The sequence below is a fragment of the Manduca sexta genome, chromosome 5 (genome assembly GCF_014839805.1).
Source record: "Manduca sexta isolate Smith_Timp_Sample1 chromosome 5, JHU_Msex_v1.0, whole genome shotgun sequence".
Classification (NCBI taxonomy): Eukaryota; Metazoa; Arthropoda; class Insecta; order Lepidoptera; family Sphingidae; genus Manduca; species Manduca sexta.
In genome coordinates this window covers 9,972,018-9,984,924 of record NC_051119.1, presented here as the reverse complement: position 1 = coordinate 9,984,924, position 12,907 = coordinate 9,972,018, and the positions used below count along the sequence as shown (strand labels likewise).

Below are 12,907 nucleotides of genomic sequence, written 5' to 3'. Positions count from 1 at the left end.
CCGAGCACAAAGCACCAACTCAGGCGGTAGCCAATTGACCGATATATTTATTTCGACACAATTTAAATATTATTCATACCTTTACAAAAAAAAATCGTGAACACGGGGCCCATTTTTTTCATTCCAACAAAATGGCAGCCAATTTACATTACGATGTTACATTAGTCACTCCCAATATAAAAATACACAATTGTAAAATGCAGTTAGTGACCCCATTATTTGGTAGTTAGCAGCCCGCATCGAAATAAAAATGGCGACTCTAAATTCATTGACAAACGTTTCCAATAGAAAATGATAAATGATTGTCGATAAAATATCATTTCGCAAATCGAATAGGTTCGGAAGGTAACGGGTGGTAGTCGATATCAGTAAACACTGACTACCATCCGTTACCTTAATATTAATTTATTTATACACTTTATATATAGAGAAGTATATGAGCGGACTTAATGCCAAAGGCATTGATTCACTCACTCACATACATTACTCATCAGGGCATCCACTCGCTTTATTACCGGCTTACGCTACATAAAAACTAGTACAACTAGTACTAACTCATCGCGATGCGTGGAAGCTCTTCTTTAAACTAATAGATGCGAATAAGTGAAGCCATAATTAATAATTTATTCTTTTATATTTGTTTCACTTATTTGATAAATAAGTACATTTAAATAACATACTATAAATGTAGGACAGTCATACTAACAAATACTGAGTGTGAAGCAAGGCTTCACTCGCGTTTAAAATCTTTCACACTTTAATTAAAGTCCCTAAAACTCTGTAGCGACTCATTGTGCTAATAATACAAAGCCAGCACCAAAAATTAAAAAAAAATCTTTTTTTCTTCTTGTAGCATATTACCAGCTTAAAGTAGTCTATGTGTTAATCGAAGATATCCCTTCAGTTTTTTTGCGTTTACTTCTAAACAATATCCAAATAATTTCCCTAACTTTCGCATTTATAATATTAATAACATCATTTTTAACTGCAAAAAATATATAGGACAGTAATATCTTACAATATACCCAAACAAAATAAATAACAGAAACGTTAATATCAAGTTCAGATAATTTATGTGCCGCGCAAACAAAACCCGCGTTTCGAACTTCATAAATTCGAAAACGCAAAAGTTATAGTTGAAGCGAAATATGCGTCGCATTTGAAATATGTTCGAGGAAATTGAATCCGTTGCGAAGGCGACCGAGCCACCGGCCACTTTGTCATACGCGACTTAAGCGAAAATGATTAGGGCGCTCCTTGGCGCAGCTTTATAATCACTTTTCTTGTTTGCTAATGGGAATTTGATTGTATTGTGTTTTTATATTACTAGCTGACCCGACAGACGTTGTCCTGTCTTAACTATGTATGCACGCGCGCATTCTGTCGATCCCTGACAGTTATTTCAAACCACAGACAATTATGTAAAATTAATATTTTTTTAAGTTTTCTTAAATTTTCTAATTTTCTGCGCAATTTTTTCTTACATAAGAACCTTCCTGACAATAACACAACAAAAAAAATAGTGAAATCGGTCCAGCCGTTCACGCGTGATGGCGTGACCAAGGGAAATAGGGATTCATTTTTATATATATAGATGTTTATATAACATAATAATGAGAGTTTCCCGCCCTCACACCCACCACTACAACTCCTGTAAGCCAGGATCAGCAGTGGCACGCAAAACAAAACGTTCTGTGTTTTACGCACTACTTTTTACTATTATATAACATAATAGTAAAAAGTATTGCGTAAAATACAGAACACAACACAGCGTTACAGATTTATGTATGGGTGCGTTTACGACACAAAACGGTGTGTGTATTGCACTTTTTATTTGCTGATGGTAGGATATATTCTATATCCACCCGGATAGCAACCACCACGCATAAGGTGTTAAAACCCGCCACAGTGGCCCACGTAAGTGTGTCGCGTTCCGGGATCAGCCTGTGTATTCGATTCGAACAGGCCGGCATAATTGTGTCGACTACCGAGGGTTTATCATCTCTCGTCAGTCGACATTCTACTGGACCCCACTCCATTTACCATCAGGTGCAGAGAGGTCACTTTGCTACTTAGTAGTTACATTGAAAATGACAGATCTTTTTATTAATAAGAATGAGCACATGGCGCATCCTTTCCAGATGTAAGAATAAAACACATTCATAGATAAATACAATATAATAAAAAATACGCATATAATACATGTCACGTCAAACGTCCCTAATCGTCTATAATGCCCATAATCTGAACCATTTTGAGGAACACATCCATTATAGAGGTGTACAGGAGATATGCGCCAAGGGCATAGTCGTCTTCACTCAACTCAATTGCCCTGCCACCCAGGATCGTCTGCAACTCGATTATAATAAACTGGAAAAAATAATGATATATTATCAAGATACTCATTCTGAACCACATTTTTTTTTATACATACTCGGTAGTGACCCTGCTGCACCTGATGGTAAGTGGAGTGGGGTCCAATAGAATGTCGACTGACCGGAGATGATTACTCCTCGGCAGTCGACACATACGCCGGCCTGTTGGAACCGGATATACACAGGCTGATCTCGGAACGCGACACACTTACATGGGCCACGATGGCGGCTTTATATCTCATGTACAATGGTCGCTATTCGGAGGAATATAAACATCCTAGCAACAGCGCAGTCTTGCATTCGATTCTAGCACTTAATAATAAATAACACTGCCCTACAACTGGGCACGGGCTTCATCTAATGCTGAGAGGGATAAGACCTTAGTCCACCACGCTGGCTTAGCGCAGATTGGTAGACTAAATGCCTTCAAAATTCTTCTCAAAGCTTCTCAGGTAGCAAGCTATAACACTCAAAACTCAGAAGATCCCTTGGGTTTTGAACTAGCGGACATTCGTAACGGCAGTCTATTCCAGTCCCAACTAGGCCATCACTTTTTCTGTTCTAGAACTTACCACAACATTAATAATCGTTCCGATCAACAGTATGATGAGATGGGCAAGGCTCAGGTACGTGCCGGTGAGGGCCATAGAGAGAGACGCTATCGTTGCTATCACGCAAAAGGCCACCGATATCACGATCACGTACAACATCCACTGAGTGAAGTCAAACTGGAAAGGATAGTAAAGTAATTAGCGTGTTAAAAATAAACAACCCAAGAGAGAACTACTTTTATTAAATTGAATCACATTAAAGGATTTACAAATGTTCACATATTTGAATGAACGATACCAATATCTATCTTCGGATTGATGGTAAATTAAATAATTAACAGCCTGTATATATCCGGTTCCAACAGGCCGGCATAATTATGTCGACTGCCGAGGGGTAATCTTCTCTGGACATTCTATTAGCCCACACCACTTACCATCAGGTTCAGTGGGGTAACTTTGCCGAGCACGTACATATACCAAAAAAAACTCACAATAAAAATAAACAGTAAGCGTGTCATAAAACTGAATTCTGATTGATCAATTTTTGCTATCGATCCAAAGGTATCAGTTAGTTTGTTCTCGAGATAAATCCGAAGACAACGATCAGTATATGTGAAATAATCATAAACTTACCTTAGAACAGGCGAGCAGTATACAGACGAAGACAACAACGCCAGTGGCCACCACTGCATAGAACACAATGCGTGTGTCGTAGCGAACAGTTATGAACGCGCATATTAGGCTCATGCCGACAACCTGGACGAAAATATGATTTAATAGCTTCTATTTTCACTTCACAATGGCCTATGTTACAATACCTCAACCAGATTGCGCCGATGTGTCTGAATTCTACAGTAGGTTTTAAAGAAAACCTTTCTTTCTAAAACAACATGCTATAGTACGTAAATATCGCGGTCCGGGATCAGCCTGAACCCAATTTCGAACAGGCCGGCATAATTGCATTGATTGGCGAAAGATTATAGTCTCTTGTTAATCAATATTCAATATGAAACTCACTCCACTAACCATTAGGTACTGTGGTAACTCAGACATGGGCGATTAAAAAGTTAAAAAAGAAGTATAGTCTATCGTGTCGCGGCTGTGAGTAAAAAATCTCTTTAGAATAAAAATACCACTATATATTGTCAATGATGAAAGCCCTTAAGTTAAATTTCATCCAAATCCGTTCAGCGGTTTCCATGTTATCTTTTAAGAAACCTCCAAACATCACATTTCGCATTTATCATAATGATTAAGAATCTAAACTTTATTACTATGTAAATAACAATTTATTTCAAGTAAAATATGAACAGTGATTAGGACTAAATTAGCGAACGCAGTGGCTGGCATACCCAAAGAGAGCGAGCCTACACACTAGACATATTCAATACTGCATAGATGACAATTTGCTCTTATAAATTGAGTAGGCGCCTCATTTGTATGCGTCCTTATTTTCAACATATTATTAAGATTTAAATAGAACTTACCGCTAATAACAGGCATATTAAGTTGCATGGCATTTGCCGCGTACACGGAGAGCATACCATTGAATAATTCAAGCCAACCAATAGTACCCTGAGGAAGAGAAGAGTAGGCTAGTGGTAAGACTTGCGTATGTGAGGGGTTGGCTGGGTATACAATTAAATAGTCGCATATAACCGCCACAGTACCATCGTTATTTCTACCGGCAAACAGCAATGTGCATGCACTGTTGTGTTCTGATTTGAAGGACATTATAGCCAGACAAAGGCGTCGCCAGTCGATGGCCCGGGTAGGGCGGGCGGGCAAGTTGATATTGAGAATGAGAAAAGTATGATTTGGTAATGTCGACAGCACAAGTTCTTCTCCCACTACCTCTCTCCCGCTTTAATAATAACATAGAGCAGAACGTTATTTAGCGTCTGGAATATTAGGAATGAAATCGGTTAACTCAATCGAGTTTCGACGTATGGGAATGATCGATCACGCAAATCGAGCCAAAGACTGAGGTCTTTGGTTGCTTTACATTTGGCAACTTTTTTAGGATCTCTAGGGGGGCAGCTGCCTCCTTGCCCCCCTTTAGCAACGCCCTTGTAGCCACCGGGCATTATGACACTTAACATCCTGTTTTAGGGTGACGAACGCAGTGAAATACCACGCAGTAATTTTAATTTGAAGTTCTGTATAGTGGTCGTATCGCTTACCGTCAGGCAAGCGGCTACCTCGCCTGTCTTTCAGTTAATAAAAACGAAATACTTACATAGCACATATCGCAAATAAGAACCCTTTTTCTAAAAATGTTTCTTTCAGTTGAGGTCTGCAAACATAAAGATTTGGTTAGATTTGATTTATTTTTTTTATTTTCGGAAGCCCACATCGACACGGTTAGGCGACTACACTGCACCTGCTGGGAGACACTTTCCAAATATAATAATTATAACCAGTGGTCGAAATTCGACCCTCGAACTTAATATATTTTAACACATATTACGACAAATTATTTTTCTGCTCTTCTCTACATGAACTTTAGCCATGTCTGAAAGTTTTTCGAACGCGTCATATGACTTTAATAATAATAATAATATCAGCCCTGTATATTATACTTGCCCACTGCTGAGCACGGGCCTCCTCTACTACTGACAGGGATTAGGCCTTAGTCCACCACGCTGGCCTAGTGCGGATTGGTAGACTTCACACACCTTCGAAATTCCTATAGAGAACTTCTCGGATGTGCAGGTTTCCTCACGGTGTTTTCCTTCGCCGTTAATAATTCATATGACTTTAGTTTGTTGATATTTACGTTTAAATTTAGATACTCTTACATGTAAAAAAATCCCAACACGCAGTAATCCATTCAATGTGTATCGACTATAATATCACTATTAAGAAATAAATATAGTTGAAACTCACGAATTAAAGACTATCATAGTGAAGGCAGCGGTGCAACACAACATGAGAAACACTAAGATGAAAACCACCTTCACGAATTGGTTTCTTGTGCGAGGGTCGTAGTTTAAAGGTGCCCCACCGCCCTCTGGTATTTGTCTACCTCCTCCAACTGAAAAGCAGAGAATCGTAAGACCATGCAGATCTAGAATTAAGATAGTACATATGTACACATCACCAAACCTTTTGCCTTTTTCAAGGTTAAGCTGGTTTGTTATCACACCTATGTTTCACCAGCTATATTAGGACCTATATAATATAATCGCTCAGGGAAGAATCTATTGCTATTTAACGGGCACAATTCGAATTCCTTATTTCCAAAAAATTACTCTCTTCCATTGTCACATTTTCTTCTTCCAACAGCTTATATCCTGTCCCAATGTAAAGCCGAGGTAAAACTGTATTAAATATATTGGAAGAATAATTTGGCTTAACTTATACGAGTAGGTTTGAAGGATTAACGTCAAGAGGTGTTTTGATCTTCGTCACATAATTATTATCACATAAATGAATCTCACTTATAAAAATGCTGAACTGTATTTACTAAGCAATAAGATCTTATATTAAATAATCGGTTAATTTTATATTTACCTTGATATTGTACCCAAATAACATTAATATTGGCTGGTCTTTCTCCAGTAACGTTTCCTTTGCAATGCTTATTATTTCTTGCTTCATTAATATCAACCAATTCAATGGCTGTCTGATTGCTACCTTCACCTTCGTCCTTGAATGTTTTAAAAGCATCTGATTCAATACTTTCAATGTCAATTTTAGATATATTGTCTTCTGCGTCGCCTTTATCTGCTGCATCATTGCCTCTTTCAATATCTTCAATTCGTTTTGTAATATTTAATTTTGTAACATTCATTAGGACATCAAATATTATTTAACATGATTTCCAACAAATAATTCACATTTGTTATTTAAAAATTCGTTGATTTAAAATAAATTCAATTTTTAGACCGTGCATCAATAATATACAAATAATAAATATAAATAAATATTGCTTCAACTCTTGTATTGCAAAATGACAATGTCAAAATATATTTTGTGTCAATTGAAATAGGCTTAAAACCTATTATAGTAAATTTGTATGTGACCTCATTATTAACTTTGTTTGAATATATGTTAGTAAGTATATAATAATTCTAGGTCAAACGCTTTGGTCTCAATTTAATGCCCTATTACAATTCCAACAGGAAAAATTTTCCAATATATAAAAAACATCATCGATAGTTAATTGACCACTTTGATTCATCAACACTTACTGCGTATACTACTTAATATAAATATTAAATATTAAGCGTTACAGTCGAAAATCCTTTACACCAAAGGGCTTTAAAACTTACATATTCAAATTATAGGACCTGATAATTTATTCGTTGAGTTCTAAATGCAATACTTTAGATTCGTAAGTCACATCCAAACAAGAAAGTAACACTCGTATTCAAGATGTTAGTAATATCTCTCTTCATGAGTTAATTTTAAAGCGATACCAAGAACAATCTTCAAAGGGATAATGATGATGGAAATGTACAGTAAAAAAGCACCCAAAGAGTAATCAGTCTCATTCAATTTCAACGATTCGCCGCTCAGAATTAACTGAAGATGTATTATAAGCATCTGAAAAAAAAACGAATATAAATTTTAATAAATGTTTACAAAATGATAATGTTGTTATTTTGACAGTGGTTTAACAAAACAAATTACTAAAAACAATACTAAAGTAATTAGCAGGGATACCCAAATTAGACTATGCCTGTACCTTGGGATACCATTAATAATTTAATTAAATATTATGTATAATTTTCAATTGCTTGATGAGAAAAAAACGCGATTGTGTGAGAGTGTGTTTCTTTTTCCTTTAAACTCCATAAAAATATATAAAAATTAACAACATTTAAAAACCCAACATGTTACAAGTCGAAAACATGTTTCGATTTTAAATTTTCTCCATCAAACTGTTTGATCGTTACGAACTTAAACTTTTACAATATACAAAATTTATATTTAAAGTTACAGGCAGTTAGGCAAAAAATACCTTCCAAAAACTACGCCCTTGTCGCAGCTTGCGACGACGGGCGAATAAATAAGCACTAAACATGTGGATTACTTAACACAAGTTTGCATTACAAAATTTAACAAGGCAAAAAATTATTTATGGCTACAGTATTTGGGCGCATTTTCGTAAATTATGCGTGTGTAAATATAATTTTCGGTAATGCGTAGTTTTATTTTGTCATTTTTCTTAAATTAACTGCGTAGCATGTAATTATAAAATGAAACAATGATAGAAAGAAAGGACAAAGGTATAATTTTGTGCATCTATTTTCTTAAGAGGTAATAACTAATTTGGTTTAAGGCACAAAGAAATAAATCCTTATGGGTTCAAAGAACTGTACGCAATTTAATAAAAATCGCTTGAGTGACAACTTTACAAGCGTAAGAATTAATCACTTTCGCAATTATATTAGTACACATCAGTGGCGCAGGTTAACTTTTCCCTAAGATAATTAAACACAAAATATACATAAATGCTAATATGCATAAGTGCGGTCTAAGTACAAGTCGTTCTATTGTTAATTATATTTTACATAAGCTACAATAGGAAAACCGACAGGATTCGAGTTATGGACCCTTCGCGACACACACACGCACACTACACATGTAAAATCTTTTAAACTAAATACTTACTTCAACATGAATCAATGTTCCAATAACCAGATTAGTTAGTGACGTGTGCTCTATACAAGTATGAGTTACTTGAAACACCACCAACGCTATGACGGCAATTGCGACGAACGTACTTCCAATAACAATCACGTGTAAAATCCAACTAGACAAGTTGAACTGCAAATGATTTTTGTCATTAAGTTGTGGTAGGATCCTTGTCTCACCCTGGATAGGGACCACCGTACATAAAATATAAAACCCGCTATAGTGACCCACGTAAGTCGCGTTCTGGGATCAATCTGTGTATATCCGGTTGCAACAGGCCGGCATAATTGTGTCGACTGCCAAGAGGTAATAAATAATCATCTCTCGTCAGTCGACTTCTATTGGACCCCGCTCCACTTACCATCAAGTGCAGTGGGATGCCTTTGCCGTAATTAATAAAAAAAAAATTGAGCTGTTATGTCAACACGTTTTTTATTAATAAATTAAATCCAGCTGTCAAAATCCGCCATAATACGCTGTATCTATATTGTTTGAGATGTTGCTAATATCAGTTTATTTAATAGCGACGATCTTAAGATGCTGATTTCAAACTGAAAGCGTCTTAGCTTGCACTAAATACGGCTCAAATTATTTCTTGGCAATAAGTCGAGAGGAAGCGGCGATAGCCTAGTTGGGTGTGGAACGGACTGCCAAGACGAATATCCGCAGGTTCAAATCCCAAGGGCACACACCTCTGTCTTTTCTAAAATCATGTGTGTATTCTTTGTGAATTTATCGTTCGCTTTAACGGTGAAGGAAAACATTGTGAGGAAACCTGCACATCTGAGAAGTTCTCTATAGGAATTTTAAAGGTGTGTGAAGTTCACCAACCCGCACTAGGCCAGCGTGGTGGACTAAGGCCTAATCCCTCTCAGTACTAGAGAAGGCCCGTGCTCAGCAGTGGGCAAGTATATAATATAGGGCTGATATTATAAGTCGACAGCATTCACGCGACGCCTAATAGACACTTTTCTTTTTTACCATCAGACGAGCAATTTGCTCGCCTTGCCATTTAATTCTTTGCAACTATGTATGTCAAATCTCACATCATCATCATCATCATCATGATTTATTGGTGGCGTAGTTGTACTTCATGCACGGTACGGCAGCGCTCTGAGGTACTGGGTTCAAATCCCGGGTGAGGCAAAGTGATATTTAGGTTTTTCTGCTCAGTTTATGCTCGGGGTCTGGAATTTGTGCCCGGTATGACGATAGACTCGCCCATCATAGGACGGAGCACACTTGGTTAAAAGTGGGTGCCCTGGTTGCGCCTCCGCATACTCCTTTGGGGGTAAATGCTTATGTGTGGGTGTGTGTGTGTGTGTGTGTGTGTAAAACTCACATCAGTATAGGCCAATAGAAGACAAACAAACACAACTATCGTCGATGCTATAACGCCATAGTAAATGTTATATGTACTCCACTGTGATGTTATTTGTGACAAAATCGCACTCGACGTGAAAACCTGAAAATATTCAATTTTACTGTCTCTGTGGCGTAGTTGTATTACTGTAGGACAGCGGTGCTGAGGTCTTCGTATCAACCCCCGGGTGAGGCAAAGTTATATTGTGTTTTTCTAATAATTACTCTTTATAATTTTTTTTTTTTTGTTTAAACTTATATTAAAAATTAAACGAAAATATACTCTATCGTCAAGATATTCTAAAATTCATAATTACCTGCAAGACAAAAGCAAGGAGTTTAAAAAAATACCTCAAAGTACAAGAAAATTAAGGCGCAAGACGATTGTCTTGGATTCGCACACACTACACCGCAATATAGGGCGCACAGCATTCTGAAAACAATATTGAAGTTGAAATTAAAAAGTGCAGCAGAATTTACGAGCTAAGAATAAAACGTAAGAAAACTAGAAAAAAATCTTACAACGCCGGAATCAGAATTGCCCACCCGCCGTCTTCGAGCAACTTTTTAACAGCTGGCCTGTAAAAAATTGCTAGTGATGTGAAATGTCCTTGATGAATCGATTTTTGATGCGAGTATTACTGTATCGATTTTAAAATGACAATGATAGAGTAATATTATTTTTGAATAGTATATTTAGCCGCATATGTGTTCGTTTCTAAACTGTTTATAACAAACAAATATTTTGTTCATAACTGGTTATTCTTTTCTATAATCCTCAACAACTCGCATTAAACAAATATTTGTGGCCTTTTGTCGTGTCCTCTACTCGCAAACAACGGTTCTAAGCACTATAAGATAATCAAATTATCGATTACAAAATCGATTTAATGACCTCTAAGAATGATATTTAATCGATTCCAACACGCCTAATCTCGAACGTAAAGACACTGACAAGAAAGAGAAGTTTGTTGTTTACAAAGGCGCTTGTTCCTACTTCGTAGTTGTTTTCTTGCTAAGTAGGAACTTGCATTCAAAGCTTACAGCAGTTGGGAGAAGCAATTTCGCATCATCTTATCCATTAACACACATTATATTTGCGAACTGTTTGAGTCCAAATTATAATTGTTTAGTTCGGAATTGGATTTAGTGAACTAAATTTTGTGAAATTAAATTCGCAAAGTCTGAAATATCTGAATTCTATATTAAAGCGTATGACTGTGATCCAATAAAATATACTAAAAACCAATTAAATATGTTTCCTTTTGTATTCTACAAGATGACCCTTATTTCGATGATTTTTCAACCGAAACTACACATGCTCTAGAAAAGGCATGACGATCCTTTAATTATTAACGTGCCATCCAAGACCGGTTTTTTAAATCCTTATTGCCCTTTTTAGAAGCTTCTGTAATGAACTATGTTTTTTTTATTTTTTTATCGGGGTTCGGCAAATTAGCTTCACTGCACCTAATGGTAAGGATTGGGGTCCAATAAAATAGAACGAGACGTGATTAGACGACAGTCGACAGATTTATGCCGGCTTATAGGAACCGGATATACACAGGCTGATCCCGGAACGCGACACACTTACGTGGGCCACAATAGCGGGTAAACACCTTTTGTACGGAATTCGCTATTCGAGCGGATAAAAAATATATCCTACCATACCATCTATACCTTCATGCGCAGTGAAGCTCAAAGAAAGAGATATGTACAATGTTTAGCATATTACTCGCGTGCCCGAAGTATTTTGTCACGTGCTACCACTGGCACGCGTGCCATTGCTTCGCCATCCCTGCTCTAGGATATCTGAGTTTAAGTAAGTGTACAGAATTATTTGTCACATTAATGGTAAAATCTGAATGCTTCTACCTTAACGTAAATCATCATAATAATCATTAGATCATATTATAGCTATCAAAAGTATTCAAATTTAAACCTTAGGTATAACACTTACGTTACTAAAACATACATAAGCACCATTGCAGTCGCCATAAACATTGTAAATAGAATCAAAAGAACTCCTTGTACAAAATCATTTGTATTCTGAGACTTGTAGGTGGTTGACGATATCACTTTAGATGTTTTTGGAGATATAATATCTGGTGACAAGAAAAAAAATTACAAATAATTATACCGCCTTCAAGAACCACTAAAAATCAATAATAAAATAATTTAACATTACCTATATACTGGTTACCAATTTTGGAATCGGTGTCTAATAAAAATAAAGCATTTATTTCGTACATTTTTTTCATGTATTTATCTAGTTTAAATAGCAAATTTAATCACTAATGTTAAATGACGGAGATGAATAAATGTACTCACTTTTTTTACGAGGATCTACTTGAATCTTATTTTCTTGTGAATTCCCAAAAAAGTATTCGTACCATTCGAGAAACCAATATTTAGTTTCTCTAAGCGCTCTTTGGTCAATATTTATAGATATTTTATTAACAGTAGCAGCACTTATAAATTCATTTACTGTTTTTATCTTAACTTTTTGTGCATTTACCTCTTTGTCTTCGAATGAAGATACCTCATAGTTATTCGTTTTGATCTTCTTAATAGTATCATTGAACGTTTTAAATATATTTGGATCATAATTAGTAATTTTCGGGCTAATTTCTATCATCAAAATTGTCGTTAAAAAATAATAAATATGATCTGTCATCCTGTCATTTATATTTCTTTTTAACTATCTCATATATGATTTTATTACGTATCGACATCAAGTCTTTTAAGTTCAAAATTATACAATTTTTTTTCTTTCTTGTTCATCCTAAATATTCTTAGTAAGAATACATTAATTCTAAACAATTTAATCAACCTGAACGAATATAATCAAACATGCCAACTTCTAATTTTACTGCAGGAATACCACTTTTCCCTTTTTAAGCTTCAAGTAATTCACCAAACACAAGGTCAAAGCAAAAGCAAGAATTTTAATTAAAATTAAAAATAGCCAAT

The 12,907-nt window shown here is 35.9% G+C and overlaps 2 protein-coding genes across 3 annotated transcripts; both read right to left on the bottom strand.

Annotated features, from left to right (window-relative positions):
• Window positions 1-2,163: 2,163 nt before the first annotated feature.
• On the bottom strand, window positions 2,164-7,036 carry LOC115452141. 2 transcript variants are annotated; one of them, XM_037444608.1, is made up of 8 exons: window positions 6,443-6,534; window positions 6,035-6,222; window positions 5,816-5,963; window positions 5,166-5,222; window positions 4,414-4,501; window positions 3,560-3,682; window positions 2,948-3,103; window positions 2,164-2,370 (listed from the first exon to the last, which is right to left on the bottom strand). In XM_037444608.1, exons 3-8 carry the CDS (start codon window positions 5,857-5,859, stop codon window positions 2,221-2,223), a joined length of 618 nt encoding a protein of 205 aa, XP_037300505.1. In that variant the 5' UTR covers window positions 5,860-5,963; window positions 6,035-6,222; window positions 6,443-6,534; the 3' UTR covers window positions 2,164-2,220. The 2 variants fall into 2 exon arrangements, with proteins under 2 accessions (XP_037300505.1, XP_030036460.2); XM_030180600.2 differs by lacking the exon at window positions 6,035-6,222 and having other exon boundaries at window positions 6,443-7,036.
• On the bottom strand, window positions 6,594-12,613 carry LOC115452137. Its single transcript, XM_037444606.1, has 8 exons — window positions 12,266-12,613; window positions 11,895-12,039; window positions 10,457-10,513; window positions 10,286-10,367; window positions 9,915-10,037; window positions 8,549-8,704; window positions 7,204-7,477; window positions 6,594-6,682 (listed from the first exon to the last, which is right to left on the bottom strand). The coding sequence occupies exons 1-7, from the start codon at window positions 12,609-12,611 to the stop codon at window positions 7,310-7,312; spliced, it is 1,077 nt and encodes a 358-aa protein (XP_037300503.1). The 5' UTR covers window positions 12,612-12,613; the 3' UTR covers window positions 6,594-6,682; window positions 7,204-7,309.
• Between the last annotated feature and the right edge of the window lie 294 nt (window positions 12,614-12,907).

What these genes read in the sequence shown, in the direction of transcription:
- LOC115452141 (XM_030180600.2), bottom strand. Translation starts at nt 6,722, where the DNA reads ATGAATGTTACAAAATTAAATATTACAAAACGAATTGAAGATATTGAA. An exon ending in ACTATGATAGTCTTTAATTC is followed by an intron (nt 5,223 to 5,815) that starts GTGAGTTTCAAC and finishes TTATGTTTGCAG; the next exon opens with ACCTCAACTGAAAGAAACAT. An exon ending in TAATATGCCTGTTATTAGCG is followed by an intron (nt 3,683 to 4,413) that starts GTAAGTTCTATT and finishes ATTTTCGTCCAG; the next exon opens with GTTGTCGGCATGAGCCTAAT.
- LOC115452137 (XM_037444606.1), bottom strand. Translation starts at nt 12,611, where the DNA reads ATGACAGATCATATTTATTATTTTTTAACGACAATTTTGATGATAGAA. An exon ending in GCAATTCTGATTCCGGCGTT is followed by an intron (nt 10,368 to 10,456) that starts GTAAGATTTTTT and finishes TATTGTTTTCAG; the next exon opens with AATGCTGTGCGCCCTATATT. An exon ending in GAACATTGATTCATGTTGAA is followed by an intron (nt 7,478 to 8,548) that starts GTAAGTATTTAG and finishes TTTTTTTTTCAG; the next exon opens with ATGCTTATAATACATCTTCA.